The 18,364-nt window shown below is 31.1% G+C and overlaps 2 protein-coding genes across 10 annotated transcripts; one reads left to right on the forward strand and one right to left on the reverse strand.

Moving 5' to 3' along the window:
* Nucleotides 1-863: 863 nt before the first annotated feature.
* LOC120085452 (probable magnesium transporter NIPA6) lies at nucleotides 864-10,439 on the forward strand. Of its 9 annotated transcripts, none has more exons than XR_005483941.1 (12): nucleotides 864-1,194; nucleotides 1,618-1,674; nucleotides 1,930-2,020; nucleotides 2,186-2,346; nucleotides 2,423-2,550; nucleotides 2,700-2,837; nucleotides 5,245-5,292; nucleotides 6,812-6,904; nucleotides 6,981-7,098; nucleotides 9,228-9,366; nucleotides 9,859-9,919; nucleotides 10,008-10,439. XR_005483941.1 is itself a non-coding variant. In XM_039041413.1 (11 exons), exons 1-10 carry the CDS (start codon nucleotides 1,050-1,052, stop codon nucleotides 9,356-9,358), a joined length of 1,110 nt encoding a protein of 369 aa, XP_038897341.1. In that variant the 5' UTR covers nucleotides 865-1,049; the 3' UTR covers nucleotides 9,359-9,366; nucleotides 9,521-9,830. The 9 variants fall into 9 exon arrangements, 5 of the variants coding, with proteins under 5 accessions (XP_038897341.1, XP_038897344.1, XP_038897340.1 ...); XR_005483942.1 differs by having other exon boundaries at nucleotides 9,867-9,919; nucleotides 10,002-10,439; XR_005483943.1 differs by having other exon boundaries at nucleotides 9,867-9,919.
* On the reverse strand, nucleotides 9,867-17,256 carry LOC120085451 (GDSL esterase/lipase At4g16230-like). Its single transcript, XM_039041411.1, has 4 exons — nucleotides 16,843-17,256; nucleotides 14,380-14,625; nucleotides 12,937-13,183; nucleotides 9,867-10,219 (listed from the first exon to the last, which is right to left on the reverse strand). Exons 1-4 carry the CDS (start codon nucleotides 17,254-17,256, stop codon nucleotides 9,987-9,989), a joined length of 1,140 nt encoding a protein of 379 aa, XP_038897339.1. The 3' UTR covers nucleotides 9,867-9,986.
* Between the last annotated feature and the right edge of the window lie 1,108 nt (nucleotides 17,257-18,364).

Consider the following 18,364-nt stretch of genomic DNA (forward strand, 5'->3'; position numbering starts at 1 on the left):
TTGTAAATACTCTAAACATATTAAGTTTCTAAGTTAATAAATTGTGAGCCTACAGCCGTCCCGTTGCATATAATTTGTATTTAGTATCAGAGTTATTCCTCAAGAGTTTTTAGGCAGTAAGTGTCAGCCTAAGGGTTGATAACTGCTGCAGTCACGCCCTTCTATAAGTTAAGAGGGTGATCTGGGGTGGGGTGTGACAATTTGCCATATATGCAAATATTTTTAAATGGTGCTATATTGGTAGACATTTTGTCTTATTTTGTTTCATACTATAATTTTCCTGGTTAGTAAACGTGTCCTAAACGGAAAAGAGAAAAGTTGATTAAGTTTGCAACATTTTTTAAACTTTCGGGTTAAGATTACAACTTTATCTAGTTTGAGGTACAATTTAATGGGAATCTAGAGTTAAAATTAACATAACTCGATAATTTAAAAGTCAAAATTTAATCTAATTTAATTTAATTTTTAAAAAAGCTATACAAGAAGCAAGCAACTAAAAATAGAGAAGTAAAATCAAATAAACATATATGGGGTGTTTGAGACAAGGACTATCCTAAAACTATAATAACCACCTATTTAAAAAATTTTCATTTGCGATAATATTTACTATTTGCTACAGTTTTTACTATTTTACATTTATCATTTTTATTATTTATTATCGTTTTTACTGTTTTCTCCTTAAACTAGAATAATTTTTACTTCAAATACAAACTATTATAACTCAATTATAATAATTTAAAACTATAATAATAACTTTTTGCCTCAAACGTCAGACACTGAGTAAAGCCAAAATAGGATCCAAGAGATGAAATGAACTGCGTGGCCTGACAAATGGCTTCAACGTTCATGATTGGGAGAGAAGGGAAGGAGAGAAAAATAATGTGGGAATTCGCTGTTGGACTGACATACGAAAAAAACGTGTACCAATTTCTCAAATACAAAATTCCTCCTTCGCCTCGAGGGAGCTGCTGGCTCTGTTCACACTGTGTTTCTTCTTCTTCTTCTTTCGCCTGCAAAATTTGGAATTAGATGAAAATCTGCAGCAATCCATGACCACCCATGAGCCTTCCATCTCCCCGAATGATAACCTGAAAGGTTTTCTTCTTGCTATGTTGTCCAGCGCCTTTATTGGGTCCAGCTTCATCATCAAGAAGTTGGGTCTTCGTCGGGCTGGTGCTTCGGGTTCACGAGCGAGTGAGTTTTTCTCGATTTCATTTCTTCGATTTTGATTCGACCCATCAATTTTTGGGTCGTTTTTTGATCTGGGATACGTTCAATTTTGTTTTGTTTTGTTTTGTTTTGTTTTTTAATTTTAGCTGTGATATGGATGGGGTTATTATCCTTGGTTTGGTTGATATCGTTGAATTTACATGTTGGATAAGTTCCTGTTTCTGGGGGTTTGACATTCCGATGATTTGATTTTTTTTCTTTTTCTTTTGTGATTATTTTTAGTTGTTCAGTTCGTGGAGAATTTGTTTTGTTTATCTTGCAAATGGTTATAATTGATGGCTATAGATTGTCGTTTCTCCTTTTTGTTACTAATTGGCAGGCTGCACTGTTCACAGTGTTCCGCTTTGGGTTTATGCTGATGGAGTTTGTCTGGTTAACGAATTTTAGGTTCTGGTGGATATGGGTATCTATTAGAGCCCCTTTGGTGGATCGGCATGATTACCAGTGAGTTTTGAATTCAAACTGTGTGGACTTCCAGTTTCTTCATTCTTATTTGTTTATTTGTTGGCGTCGTCGGACTTAAGGACAACCTCGAGAGACGATAATGGTTTTAAGTTAATTAGGATTTCAAGGCTTAAACCTAAGTCTAAAGAGTATCTCCAAACATTTCAACTCTTCTCAGAGCATCTTTAGGTATGCACATGGAGTTTTTAAGCTACGAAAATTGATTGATTACTTTGACTTGTGTACAATTTACAGTGATTGTTGGGGAGTTTTCCAATTTTGTGGCTTATATTTATGCTCCTGCTATTCTCGTGACGCCACTTGGAGCAATAAGTATAATTGTTAGGTAAATTCTTACTCAAACAAGCTTCAATGAGATGTTGATTTAGGTTTAATTCATTTGAATTTCTGGTCTTGTAGCGTCCTCTTGCATTTAATTATTCTTTCTTTATGCTTCCATGTCAAAATGGGCTTTAGCCAAATGATTTTCCTGTGTTTATCGTGTTGGCAGTGCTGTACTTGCACATTTTTTCTTGAAGGAAAAATTGCAGAAAATGGGTGTATTGGGGTGTATTTTATGTGTTGTAGGGTCTACAATGATTGTGCTCCATGCACCTGGTGAACGTACTCCGAGTTCAGTGGATGAGATATGGGAACTAGCAACTCAACCAAGTAAACTATTGAACATATCTTGATGTGTCTTACTGCGTGGAGCTTCTTTTTGATTATTTTGATGTGTTTGGTTCAGCTTTCCTTCTCTATACGGCCTCAGTAATAGCTATTGTGTTGTTCCTGGTGTTGTATTGCGAACCCCGCTATGGACAGACAAACATACTCATTTACATTGGAATATGTTCCATAATTGGATCCTTGACGGTCAGTCTCCATTAGCCTTAATTGAGAAATTTTCTCCATGAAGGACTCCGTTCTATTTAGTTTAATGAAACTTATAATGATATTATTCTCTTCATTTATACTTCGAAGGAGTTCTATGTTAGAGATCAACTTTCTGCATTGGTTCGCAGGTAATGAGCATCAAAGCTATTGGCATTGCAATAAAGCTCACAATGGAGGGTTGGAGTCAGGTTGCTCACTTCCAAACATGGGTCTTTGTAATGGTTGCAATCTCATGCATAATCATTCAGTTGAATTATTTAAATAAGGTAATAAGTACTTATATTTTGTTCAAATCTTTTCAGGATAATAATGGTGTTGATGAATATTGAATATAGAGCTTTTCTTGCCCGTTTGGGGCCGGATACTCTTTTTGGCTTGTTTGCAGCTCTCCTATAACGGATCTATAGTTCTGTTATGATTATTATTGGGTTATTTATTTATTATTGTTGTAATATCATTTTTTATCATGCCATGGCTATAGATCAAAAGCTTATTTATAATTTTTAATCTCTTTTTAACCATAATCGGTCTCTAGTCCTCTGTAACCCAATAGGAAGGATACATTTTTAGCCATAAGATCTGTGGCCGTCCAATTAGAAAGGATACCTTTTCTTGTTTCTTCACAACTTTCCTATGCATGCATGTGCTTACCAAAATGTCATATTGCTTGATCTAATCCAACCGTATGTATCACTTGTACATGTATACGGTGTATATACTTAATGAGCTATTCTTACCCATTTGGTTGGCTCAGCCGATAATAGTCAGACCAATACTTCAAGAAACCATGTGATTTTCATGTGATCATTTGAGCCAAGTGTTCATCTTCCTCCTTCATCACTTGGACAGAGTCATATATTTTAAAGGAATACATCCACCGACCCTACACATGCTTGAGCCGAGTGTTTTGATTGGAATTATGCAGCATGCCGCAAAACCTATCAGCTATGGGTGTGCCTGGAACGTCCTTCAGAGTTGCCAATTTTGCTAGCTTGATTTGAGATTGATTTTTGGAGTCTCTTGGCATTCAATTGGCTCAGAAAAAGTTTGTTGGTTTATGATGGATGAGATAATTCCCATCCACCCTTTTGTGATAAGGGCCATGTCCTTTGGTACTCTACTTTCTTTGCTATACTGTGGAGGATTTGGCTTGAGACAAAATAGGAGAACTGAGAGTTCTTGGGAGAGGTTTCATTTTGCATTAGATTTAATACTCAGTCTTCAAGAAATCTTGTAACTATACTTTATGACTTGTTCTTTTGAAATTAGGTCATCTTTTACAAGGTTAGTTTCTAGGTGGCTCTTGTTACTGGCTATACTTGTTTTATATGCTCCTTTTGTATTCTTTCATTTTTCTCAATGAAAAGCTGGTTTAATATGCTTGGTTCACATTAAGTACAACTCTGCTTGGCTAGATACTCCTCTCTAGATAAATTTTTTTATTCCCATGTGTTCTAGTCAAACCCAAACTTTTCGTTCAGAGTTCAATCCTTGTCACGAATCTTCCTGCAGATAACTCCATTTTTTCTAAAATATATTTTATCTTATGTCTGTCAAACTTTTCTTTCAAGAGGTTTTGTTATGGTTTTTTCTTCAATCTTTCGTCCTATGGGCAGTGATTCTGTCGCTGATTATGCTTTCCTCTGGTCTAGCTTTTATGGCTCTTCACTGTATGGTTTTTCTTCCAGAATTTTGGTGTCTGTTTCTCCTTCAGGTGCTTTGTTCTTCATTGTTATCTGGGTTCATGGTTTGGTTCTATGTTATTTTCATTCCTTGTGGGAGTTTGTTTCCTTAAACTTTCTTTTCATATATTCATATATCAATTAAAAGTTTGTTTCTTGTTTTTGTTTAAAAAAAGCCCCATGAGTCTTGAATACAGAATGTAATTCCAAATTATTTCTAGGGTCTATAATTAATAACATTTCTGTCGAGAGAGCTTGAATCCAGCATAGTCAATCAATACTAGGCCAGTCATCAATCTTCCATGAGCTCTTGTCCTTCAACGATATATCATGTTTAAGCCTCAAGGAAACAAATACCAGCCTACATGAGCACATAAGTACGAGCATAGATCAGCGATTAGGCAACTACTTCTGATCTCAGGTCAGAAGTTCATATCTCCCCTCAACGTTAATTCTACTAAAAAGTTTCAATATCAAATGTTAATTGTACTGAAAAAGAAGAAAACTAAAATAAAATAATAGAAGATAAACGAAACAAACAAATACCAACATAACATGTACTAGATAATCTTCCTCAGCAAAATCCTTTCTTATCAGGTTATAATCCTTTCTTGGGAAGGGCCCATAGATGAATTTGCGCATGGTTTGGTTACGGAAGTGTTTATGGAAAAAGTGTTTCACGTGCAAGCAATACTACCAGAAACCATCCCAAAACTCATGTATTACTCTAGTCCAGTGTAGTTCCTCTTATTGGATAGGGTTAATCTCTTTTCCTTCACAAGAACCCATTACTAAGGAACTATACCAACACAATATCCTCTTGGGCTCTTATATCAAGGGCTGATTATTGATCCTGTTACTATTGCAATGATCATAATTGTGGCATCTTTCATGAATCTTAGTTTGCCAATCTGATGTAATATTATCTGCATTATTTCAACCTCATTTTCATGTTCAACGATATAATTTTTTTTATCCTTATTAATCGCAGGTTAAAATATCATTTTGGTCTCTGTACTTTGGATTTCATTCCAATTTAGTGAGTGTACTTTCAATTGTCCAATTTTAGTTCATTCCCTATACTTTCAAGAAATCTTAAATTAAGTTATTCAAAATTAATTTTTATTGAAAATTGTTTAATAATAATAATAATTTTATGCGAGAAAAACCGCTACGTGGTTATATTTTCACAATCTACAAAGGAAATGCCAACCGAGACTTTTTTTTTGTTGAAATAATCTAGGATCAATATGGAAGTACTATAAGCTAAAATTGGATGTTTGAAAGTATAAGGATCAATATGGAATGAAACCCAAGGTACAAAGACCAAAATGGTATTTTAACCATCATTCTTATGTTTTTCATCAATGCATGACATAGCTTAATGTCTTATAAGCATAACCAGAATCATATAAGACAAGGATCACATTAGTAAGAATAGGGATAAATATTGTGAAACATTATGATAGTAATGTATGTTTTGGCTTAGTTCATCCATCAGGATTTTCTTGTAGATTTTATTTAGTGGGATTTTTGCTTTGTATTTGAGCATGGTTCTTTTATTGCTCTTTGTTTGGGTGGATTTTGGTTTCTGACAGTATTGGGACGGGAGAATTGTTCCTGATGGGTGATGCTTTGTAAACTTTTCAATTTCTGCTTTTGTTTTTTCTTTCAAGAATGAGAGAAAATATACTCATCACTTGAGGCTACTTTAAAACATAAGCAGGAAAAGTTTTTTTTTTTTTTTTTTTTTTTTTTGAGGGGACGGCGTGGGAGTGGGAGAAAAGACAGAATAGTAGAATAGCTGTCTCTTATACACATCTAGATGTGTATAAGAGACAGGAATAGTAGAATAGAACTTTAAGAGAAAGAATAGAGAGAGAGAGGCCATCGAAGGTAGTTTGAGAGTACTCGAGAGGCTTGATTTATTGGAATGACCTACCCCCTTGAGGAGGAATGGTTAAAGTTGGGAATGTACTTTTCTATTCTTTGTGGGCACAGAAAATGAGAATTACTTGGTTACTCCCAAGCCTGTAAAGGAAAATTAAGAAAACATTTATGAGAAAAGATTCATATTATATATATTTTTCTCATCAATGTTTATTTCGTTCTTTTGAAAAACCTTCAGTGTTATGATGATGCAAGTTACTCCATAGTTTGCAAAAGGGAAAGGGTGGCAGTATGTCTGTTTTATAACGTACAAAAATGCGACTATTAATGGTGTAAGATGCTTAATAGAAATAAAAAATTTCAAAGAGGTTGGTAATTTAAGAGAAAAAGTTATAAAGTGCTAAGGATCATACCATCCCTTCAGAAAAAGTTGGGAGATGACGTTACTTTTCATTTTAGTTATACGAGAGTTGATGAGATAAATGAGAATGGATAAGATGGGGGATTGGGAAGGTGAATATTGACAAATATACTGAATTTGACATCCCCGGTTCCATCTTACACCCAAAACTTGTTGCAAGTCCATACTTTTTTTGGTAGAAATATTCCTTCCAGTCTCTTAATTGTAAGTCAGTGCTAATTTTGAACATTGTAAATCGATGGCCCAGGCTTTGGACACATTTGACACTGCTGTTGTTTCGCCAATTCATTATGCAATGTTCACATCTTTCACGATCTTTGCCAGTGTCATAATGTTTAAGGTATTTTTGCTAGAATTTAAACAAATTTTGTATGGTCTTTAAGAGAGACTGATTTATATACGTATTGTCCAATTAGGATTGGTCTGGTCAGAGTGCTAGCAGCATTGCATCAGAACTCTGTGGATTTGTAACCATACTTTCTGGGACCGTGGTCTTGCATGATACAAGATCACCTGATCCTGCTTCCGTTTCAGGTATTTATTTAAGTGGAAACTTTTAAAGCTGACCGAATGCATAGTTGATGATTATTAATTCTGTTCATTTTCTGCTATGACATTAATTTTTCATTTGCTTAAACGATACACGAATACATAATCTACAATTCTAGCAAAAATTGAATTTTAGAAGATTGGCAATAATCAACAAATCAATGACACTTCAGTTTGGGCTGAGTATGAATGTTCAACACATATATTGGACATGGGTAGGAAACTTCATATGCACAATAGATATTTTTTGAACAGTCAAGCAATTTGAATACGTATCATCAAACACTTACTAAAACACAATAGACGATGCTTACTTGCTATTAGATGTTGAATAGTTTTCGGTTGGGTGATTAATTATTCCCTATTGTTGCGAGCATTTGTCATACTATCATATTGTTGCCAACTTTTGTTTGTACATACTTTATAAAATTGTTAAGGTCATGTTTGGTAACTATTTAATTTTTTATTTTTGAAAGTTAAGCCTATTTCCTTTCCATTTCTTACTAGGATTTTCATATTTCTTTAGCAAAAGAGTTAGAATTCTTAGCCAAATTTCAAAGCAAAAATAAGTTTATAAAACTTTGCTTGATTTTTGAAAACATTGGTAGAAAATAGATAGCAAAACAAGAAATTTAGAGGTAGGAGATGTGTTTATAAGCTTAATTTTTAAAAACTAAAAACCAAAAACCAAATGGTTACTAAGTGGGGCCTATGATTTTAGCTTTTGTGCAACAATGATTTCTTCTGCACAGAAAACACTGAAATGACCTTATTTTAGGTCTGGGTAATGTTAGTCCTTGAGGCTTGAACTTTTATGTTTATTTCATTTTAGTACCTAAACTTTCAAATAGTCTATTTGTGTTTAAACTCATAAAAAATCATTTTAATCCTTGCCATTAAATTTTTTAAATTTAATTGAAACTAGTATAAGCGTATCTTTTTGTTAATTTACATGACCATTATTCTAGACGAACAAGAATTTGAAGCCATTCATGTAGTAAGTTAGGTGTTTGGGCTTTCAAACGTCTCGAGTTCAGGTGGGGTACATGAAAGAATCGATATCATATCCTATGTTAGATGACCTCATGGGAATTTTCCTAGGATGCATGTGAATGAGGACAAAGCATGCTAAAAGGACTAGTATTGATTTGTGGGAATAGTCTTCAGTCTTAGAAGCACAAAAGGATAATGTGTCAGGTTGCAATAGAGTAGGGGAATGCCGGGGAAATAAGGTGTCGAATTCGGATTCCGAATCTTCATCCGAATCCTAGGTCTGGGGCGTTATAGATGCTATTAGAGCGGAACCTCTCCCAGTAGGATGTGGTTCGAGGACGAACCAAGTGGAAGCTGGTAGGCATGTAACACCCCGAGTTCAGGAGTGGTACATGAATGAATCGATATCACATCCAAATGAGAGGGATCCTGAGGTCATTGAAGTATGGTTAAGAAAGACTTAAAAGAACTGAAAGTTACTATCTACCAACAAGATACACATTCTTTTTTGGTGGCTCAATCATAAGAATTCCAAAGTTAAGCGTGCTTAGCTTGGAGCAATCCTATGTTGGGTGACCTCCTGGGAATTTTCTTAGGATGCATGTGAGTGAGGACAAAGCATGTTGAAAGGACCAGTGTTGGTTTGTGGGGATAGTCTTCAGTCTTTGAAGCACAAGAGGATAACGTGTCAGGTTGCAGGGGATGCAGGGGAATGTTGGGGCAAATAAGGTGTGAAATTCGGATTGCGAATCCTGATTCGAATCTTGGGCGTGGGGCAAGACATATTTAGATTTTTGTTCATATATACGATCTTAAGAAAGTTAGGAATCAAACAGAAATTAAGTCCAAGTACCGACATAGGATTTCAACCAAAATAAATCAAGTTTATGTAGTTAGACTCATGACCAACTGCTCTATTGTCTTTAGCAATTATTAATATCTCCTGTGTGCACTCCCATTATGTCTCTTGATTTTTGGGGTGAAGGGATGAAACATAAGAAAAAGGGTTTTCAAAAACCATACCGGCAGTTAATAGATGTTTAGTTACGTAAATATCATATTCTCAAATGCAAAAACCAACAAATTTCTCTGCATATTTCTTCTTGTCAATTTTGATACAGAGATGTACATGTCTGTCTCTCCTCAAGTGTCGTGGTATTTCCCTGCAAATGGCGATACCTGGAAACGGAAATCTGAAGAAATACTATTGCCAGATTTTGATGCAATCCTCAAACAAGACCATTTCACATGAAATGAAAGGTAATTTATGCACATTACTACTGCATCTCCACTGCATACCACCCAGATGCAACCAAATTTTGGGAGAAATCTGCATATAGTTAGTTTTCTCACATTATTAATGAGTTAATTGGTAGAGCGGTTACTATGGAGTTCTGTTTTCTTTCTCCACTAGGCCGCTTGAGATTGAAGAACAGGTAGGGCTTGTGTGACGTAGTATGTTCGTCGTAACAATTCATTTTGTTCCTAAATAGGTAGCTGGAATTGAAACACAGCTTCTTCCCCTTTCTTTTCACCTTTAGGCCTCACACCCCCCCTCTCATAACATTATTTTGTAAAGTGAACAAAGCTTGTGGATGCAAAATGTAATCTGCTTCGTGTGTATTTTTTTCCACTCATTCCCTTAGCCAAGGAAATGTGAGATATTTTGCTGCTAAAGCTGACTTTTGTAATGCAATTTCTCTGTTGAAAGTTTTGGTTTCCCACTGCTGATATGCACAATTTTTTCTTTAGAGATTTAGACAAATGTTTCAATTTTGGGATCTTGGAACAACATGATGAAAGCTTTAGAAAGGTACATAAACTGATAATGTTACTACTTACTAATAGCTTACAAAGGTAAAACATAGTGATAAAGATATCTATATATTGGCAAGGTGAAGAACATTAGTGGGATAAACTTCAGTTTCAAGTTGAGAACCATAAGCTTTGGATGCTATAAGGACATTGACAGCTTCTGTTGGATGTAACCCGTCAAAGTAGACATGGTTGGTTCTGTTTGGGCAAGTTTTTCCTCCATTTTTGCACAAAATTCCATTTCCACCTTCATTCAGAGATGGCACTTCACAACAGGGCATAGCTGCCTCAATAAAACCTGAAAAGCACTCATCATGTGTTAGTTTTAGTTCATTGAAGGGGGTTTTCTTTTTTTGTTGATATGTGGGGTGGGAGGATGTAAATCTCAGATCTTGAGATTGATAGTATAAGTTCGTGTCCGTTGCATTATGTTCATGTTGGCTATTGAAAGTGTTTTCAAATGTTTTGAAGGATATATTGTCATGAAAATTTTACTTGGTAAAATTACATTATATGTTACTAATAGACTAATGAAAGTGTAGAGAATAGTTAATAAAAGAGTTTATTGCAAGAGATTAGGTAAAAAAATATCTAATAAAACATTTATCAATTATCTTCATGGGGTATACTTTTGAATGCTTGACTTGTTTGAAAAGTGCTTTTAGATAGTGGGGAAATATTTAGTTAGAAGTGTTTTTAACCATTTAAATGCATTCTAAAAATACCATTAGTAACAATTCAATTGAAAAAAAATCAAATGACAAATTTAAATCTTGGGTCTTAACAAGTCTTTGTATTTTCTTCCCTGTTTTTTATTTTTATTTTTCTAAAATGAGATCTTACATGAAACGCGTATATTATGGATGATTAGAATATTAAAAAATATTTATATATACAGAAAACAAGGATAAAGAGTACAACAATTTTAAGTTCCTATATACTAAATTAAAATAACATTAAATATGAATCTAAAAGAAAACAACTTTTTCCATAATAGTTTTTCAGTAAGAATTTTTTTTTTATTTATTTGAGTTCATTCTAAGATATATCCATCTTTATGCATATTTTTTTTGTCATTCACACAAATAAAATAAAGTAAAATATTTCATAAGAGAAATAAGATGAATTTGCTATATATCAAATTATGATTGAACAATTTGATGGGATGTACAAAGATAGGTGTTGGTCGGGATGTATCTAAGTATTTTTCATCATTTTTAACTTTTGAATTTAAAATGGACTTAAAAGTTGAGGAACCATGCCCTTCAAATAATAAGTGAATATGGACAAATATGCATATCCTATCAATAATTAATGATTGTTTTTAAATATAGGAAAATAAATTAAAGATTTTACATCTAATAGCAAAATACTACCGTTTATCTGTGATAGATCGCGATAGACTACTATCTGTATCTGTCATGATAGACACAGATAGTAGTCCATCTATTGCTATTTATCGTAGTCTATCTATCGTTGTTTATCGCGGTCTATCTATCGCTGTTTATCGTGGTCTATGATAGATAGACTGTAATATTTTACTATTAATTATAAATATTTTTGTCCTTTGAAATAATTTTTCAATAATAAATTCAGGCAGACACCATCAGACACTATTAATGATATTCAGCCCCTACTACTTGTCTCTATTTTACAAAACACAATTGATTATTCAATACTAGAAAAAAGAAATATCAAGTAATAAAATATCTTCATTTTAGATCTTATATATTTATATCACTTAAATTTCGGGTGTGTTTGGAATACATTTTTAAATATTTAATTTAAAAATAAGTCATTTTAGAAAAAAATTGGAGTGTTTGACAACCACTCAAAATAGCTTTTGAAGAGTATTTTCAACCATTTTTGTCAAAAATGTTTAAATAAAAATGAGTTTTTTTTTTTAAAAAAAATACTTTTTTTTAAATCAATCCAAATGGGTCATCAATGTATTTTATTTATTAACTTACAGAGGATGAAATTTTATTATTAGTCACCCATTGTTATATGTAATAATAATTAAAAAAAAAGGACTTTCACCATATTTAGGAACGATAAATAAAAATTGAGCTTTATTTCTTAGCTTTTAAATTCGACCAAAGGTTTTTAGATAGTAACAAAGGGATTAAATAAAAAAAAAAAAATTGTTAGTGAGCAAACATAATTTCTTATTAAAAATAAATAAATGTAATTATCAAGTAGAATGGAAAATTTTCACATATTGAAAATATGTCAAACTATTTATAGAAATAAAAAAAAAGAAAAAAGAAAAAAAAATTGATAGATATCGATAGACTTCATTTAACTTTTATTAGTGATAGATTTCTATCAGTTTCTATCAATAATAGACACTTCTATCAATCTCTATTAAAGAAGATTACAAATTTACTATTTTGTATAAATAATTTTCCTTACTTTTTTTTATTTTTGAAAATTCCCCTGAAATTTTCAATCCCTCCTCTTAGACTTTTTATTAATAATAATTTTTAAAATTAATTATATAATAGATTTGAAATTTATTAAAAAAATATATAGTTGTTTAGCAAATTCTTGTATTTTCAAAATGGGAGGATTTACAATTCTTTTTACAAATCCTCACACAAATTGTTTGATCAAAAAAAAAAAAAAAAAAACAGAAGAATAAATATCAATTTATACTCCTAAATTTTAGAGATTGTATCAATTTAAACCGAGATTGTATCAATTTAAACCATGAATTTTGAGGTTTGTATTAATTTGAACTCAATCTAATAACTCTAACAATTTAAACCCTAAACTTTCAACACTGGACGTTCATAAATCTATCCAAATAAAACATAATGGAGGGTTTAAGTTGATACAAATATGAAAATTTAGGGTTTAAATTGATACAATTCTCAAAATTCAGAGTTTAAAATTGATACAATACTTAAAGTTTAGATATATAAATTGATATTTTCCGAAACCGAGGACGAATCGAAACAGATGAGGGGGTATTTATGATTTATAAATGATGATAAATATTTTGTAGTGTACCTTTGGAGGCAGGTTGTGAGATGATGTCATTGATAATGTTGTATGAATTGAGGAAGACAAGGTTGGAGAGGGGCATTTGTGGCTTTATGATATCCACTAATGTCTTCAAGTTGAAATTGAACATTTGAGCTGCTTGGTTTAGTATCTCAATGCATTGTCCTTTGTTGTTTGTTCTCACCATTGGACTACACCCTAATGGATTTACTGAAATCAACACCATTTTCCTTGCTCCCAAACTATACAACTTCTGTCATTTGCATAAAAATTACTTATTAGTAACTTTCAAATGCTATGCCTTTCTAAATTATCACAAATAATATGTGGGGTTAGAGTTAGGTTACGGTGTTAAATTTTTTTCGTCAACATGTCGACATTTACTTCAATATTTTCACATTTTTGTGAGGGGTGAATTAAAATTTCCATAATAACATATATACAAAGAATCCATGCAAAAAAACTATAAAATGTCACTAACGTGAATATAATATAAATAATTTATAGTTTGACTTGTTTAAAAATTATAAAATATTTATTTATTAACTCTATCTTATATATAATTTTAATAATTTTTGTTCTAGAAATATCCATTGACGTTGGTAATTTATCAATATTTTCATAAAATTGAGATATCACCATTTCAACCGATATCAACCTTTGATATTTATTTGATAGCTAATTCAGTTTATGTCAGTCGAACTATGTTTTGATGCTAATGTTGACTTAAAAACTCTATTTCGTTGGATCATCATATATACATTTTATGTGTAATTATTTTAAGTTTATTATGTCATTGTCAAAGTATATTTTAAGGTCATAGATTCCATTTTTCGCATCCCATATATTAAGTATATGTTTATTTCTATCTAATTTAATTCTCTTTTTTATCTTTAAAGTCCTTAAAGGACAAAACACCTATTAATTGCTTCATTGAGAAAGCCCTTTAAAGCACTTTTTACCTTTTTTTTTTTTTTTTTTTTTCAAATATACTTTTTAAAGTAATTTGAATACATTACTCTTAACTAAACATGTCCTTAATTAGATTTTTTTAATAAAAGTATTTCCTTTTTTCAAAAAAAAATTTACCATCACTATTTGAAAATTCATTTCAACTTCACTCATCAAATGCAAAGATTGACAACAAAAAAGGGAAAGATAACGAACTACTTGACGTTTGGTTTAAATATTTATCTAATTTTTGTACTTTCGACATAGATTCATTTTGGTACATATGCTTTAGAAATATTCACTTTAATCTCTCTACTTCACTTTTGCTTCATTTTGGTCTCTATACTTTATAAAAACGGTTGATTTAATTATTTAAAAATGAAATACCGTTTTTAAAATTATAAAGATAAAAAGAATCAAAATATATCAAAATTGAAAATAAAAAGACTAAAATAATATTTAAACGTGGAAGTGTTAAGAATAAGAAAGGAAACAAACCTTGAGTTGGGTAGACAAGGTGGCTGTAAGATTGGCAGTGAAAGTTTGGAGATTGATTTGAGGGTCAGAGTTGGTGAGAAAATAGTTGAATGAATAATCATTTCCACCTGATCCCACCACAAATAAATAATTGTCTAATAATGAATCCTTTTTTCTACCATTTCTCCATGCCATCAAGCTTCTCAATTCTGGTAATGTCACCTCCTCAAAGTTTTTTATCTGTCTATTCAAACTTATTACATTTCCCTACAACAAAAAAGGACAGTATTAAGATGATAATCAGATGAAATAGCACAATATTACTCTCAACTTTTTATAAACGTTTCGAAACTATTTATTCTTGAAGTAGAAATTGGTTAAAAGAATGTTGGACGAAAATTAAGATTTGAATTGTATGGAGTGATTAAAAGTATGTTTGGGAGTAATTTTGAGAAGGTCAAAATCACTTGATTGTGTTTGGCATGAGCTAAAATTGATTTTAGAAAAATTTAAAATCATTTCAAATTGATTTTGGAGGAATTAGGTGATTTTTGTTAAGTGGTTGATCGAGAATCAATACCAAAATGACTATCTAATTCAGTTTTCATTTAAATATATTGCTGGTTAGTTATTTGTGATTTTTTTTTAAATTTTAAATATTGAAACAAAAGATGAGGAGCATTGCTTGTCATTAAATTGTTAATAAAACAAAAATTTATATATTTTGATTTTTTGTTCAATATTTATTATAGACATCCACCTTATTCAAAATATCAACCATGCATATAAAAATTTAACAATAAAATAATTAAAAATAGATATTTATTATAACTATTTAGTAAATACTAATTTCTTAGAAAATACAATTTTAAATAATTGGGTAATCTAAATTCACGTTTAGAACCAAATATAATAATTCAAGATCGCTTTTAAGTATTCGAAAATCACTTAAAAAAATTTGGAATCAAACGTAAATTTGATTGGTTAGGCCCCGTTTGATGACTATTTGGTTTTTAGTTTTTGTTTTTGAAAATTAAGTCTATTTCATCCACATTATTTGCATCTTTTTTAAGTACAATGGTTGAATTCTTAATCAAATTTTAAAAAAAAAACAACTTTTTGAAAATTATTTTTTTAGTTCTCAAAATTTGAGTTAGTTTTTTAAATCTTTGGAGAAAAGTAGATAACAAAGGAAGAAATTTAGAGATAGAAGTAGTGTCTATATTTTTAATTTTCAAAAATAAAAAATAAAATAGTTACCAAACGGGACCTTAAAAATCAATTTTACAAACTCTTCTAAGAATGCATGACAATTTAAATCACAATACTGCCTCACATCATTTCAATTAGTTACCATAACACTCATTTCAATTAGTCCAAATTTCTATTCAAAATTTTAACTGGTTTTTATTTTTAGAGTAGTTTAGAAAATTTATGAAAAAACAAGGTAATATTTCAACTTGATAAATAGAAAAGTTGAGATTTTTTTGGGGGTAAATTTTGCCTATTTATGATTGTGTTTGAGCAATATCTTTATTTCTGTTTGATTTGAGCATTTTGGTGTTTCTTTTGATGTGTTTTTTTTTTGTTGTTTGGGCATTTTTTTAGATTGGTCAATGGTGTTTGTATAGCCAAGTTTTGGTATTTTTTAGATAGTTTTTGAAAAAATATTAGGAAAAAAAAAGGTGGTTTTGTTAATATTTAGAAACAAACACAAAGTACCATTTAAGGATATTTAATTTCAAAATAATAATAATAAAATAATAAAATATGCATTTAACCATCTTCTTAAATTTCATTTATTGAATTTGAAGTTGAAACCTTCTCTGTCCTCCATCTCCTTTTTCCCTTAAAATAAAATAATCTCTTTCACTCTTTAAAATATTATTCTTCATCTCATCTCCATCTCTCTTAAGGGTGTTCTTAGGTTGGATTGAGTTAGGTTTAGGGATATTTTAGACCTAACCCTATGATTCGATTTGTGTATTTTTCTAACCCAAACTAACCCTGGTTAAATTATGAACCTGAACTAAACCAACCCATAAAAAATGGGATGAGTTGGTTCAGTTCCATCGGTTCCCTTAAAAAAAACTTGGAATCATCCATAAAAAATATATAATTCCACAATCCGCAAGAACGATATCCAAAATCTATTATAACAAAACAAGTCTCCAGAATTCACAAGAAAGACCATAATGTCTACAAAATTCAAAATATAGATAACAATGTTTTCAAATGTCTACAAAATTCATAAGTAAGATTCTGTCTCACAAACCAAAACCCTACCCTTTTTTATTCTTTATTGGTAGTTTCTAACCATTTAAAGGATGTTGCTTCAACACACTATTTTTGTAGCTTAAAAAAAACCCAACAAAATTAAGAATAAAAACAAAGCCATTTTCAAATATGACCTTCAAATTACACCAACTCTAAAACTTCTTTCATAATACCAAAAAAAAAAAAAAAAAAAAAAATCCTCTTTACCGCGATAGAGCCGGTATCGTCTAGAATTCCCGAGCCACCGGAGGCATAGTCGACGCCATGAATAATCTTCTTTCCTTTCGTCGACGGGTCGAAAAAAGGCGGAATAGAAGAAGGAAGGCCAAGATAATGTCCAAGAAGGTCAATCACATTCTTCCCATTTGTAAACCTTCCTGAGGGACCAAGAGAAAAATCTATCCCATAAGGCAAATAATCAGCCTTAGCTCTTGAGTTCTCTAAGAAGTTATTGTTTCCATTGTCAACTAAAGAACTCCCAAACACAAACATTCCTTTTATTGTTCTTCCTCCATCATATCCCTTTCTTTCTCCTCCTCCTCCACCTTCACAGTATGAGAAGAAAAATAATACAAAGAAAGAAAGGAGCAAGATGGTTCTTGGATTATTTGTGTTTGTCATTGTAATCACATAACAAGTTCAACAAAATGGAGGGTATGGAAGCTCTTTTATAGCAAAACAATGGCAGCTTTTTTCCTTTTTTTTTTTTTTTTTTAATGGATTCAAAATTTAACGTTTAAACCAATATATACATTCATTAGTTGGGAGTTTTGAAGTTTCAAAATATGTTTTTTTAACCTTAAATTTTGAGTCTAGTTTCTATTTGGTCTCTAAATTTCAAAATATTACAATTTTATCATTGAAATTTTGATTTAAAATAAATATGAAGTAAAATTTTAATAGTGAAAAAAATAATGAAACTTAATTAATTATAATTATTTTTTTTAATAAATTAATATAAATATTAATCTTAAAGTAAATATTTATCGAGGGATTGAGGTTAAATTTGTAAATCTTAAAATCTAAGGGCCAAATTGAAACAAAACTTAAGTCTCAAGGATAAATTTGTAATATTTTAAAATCTCATGACTAAATTGATATCAAACTCAAAATTAAGAACTCAGAATATAAGTTTTGAAATCTAAGGAACCAAATAGAAAGTAGATAAAAAAATCTAAGGACGGAAATATAATTTTTTCTGTTGTTGTATGCTTATGTCATCTTTGACTTTGACTTTATAATCTTCAATAATTTGTTTTATGTATTTAATTTCACGGTGGTTTATGGCCTCCTACACCTACCTTACTGGTCATTGAAACTTGTTCAACTTTACAATGACATAAATGATAGACACCTTTGTTGAATGGAGAGACTTCATTTTCAAGAAGAAATTTGGATTGCAGTGTTTTTTTAAAGGGAAAAGTCATTTTTGACTATGAATTTGGTAGGTTTTTATCAAATTTAATCTCAAACTTTCGATTTTACTAATTTTAAATTTAAAACTTGGATAATTAGTATCGATTTGATCCTGAACTTTTGATTGTATTAATTTAAACATTAAACTTACAAGTGTATATCAGTTTACATCTTCGGTTATGCTCTCATCTTCAATTCCCATAAAAAAGTTTTCCATACATGTCCAAGCCAAGTGTTGCTCCTCATGGACTACATATTTGTTATTTCTAAAAAAGAAAAAAAAATGTTGATAAAACTTATAATAGACTCATCG

The sequence above is a fragment of the Benincasa hispida genome, chromosome 9, assembly GCF_009727055.1.
Source record: "Benincasa hispida cultivar B227 chromosome 9, ASM972705v1, whole genome shotgun sequence".
Taxonomy (NCBI): Eukaryota; Viridiplantae; Streptophyta; class Magnoliopsida; order Cucurbitales; family Cucurbitaceae; genus Benincasa; species Benincasa hispida.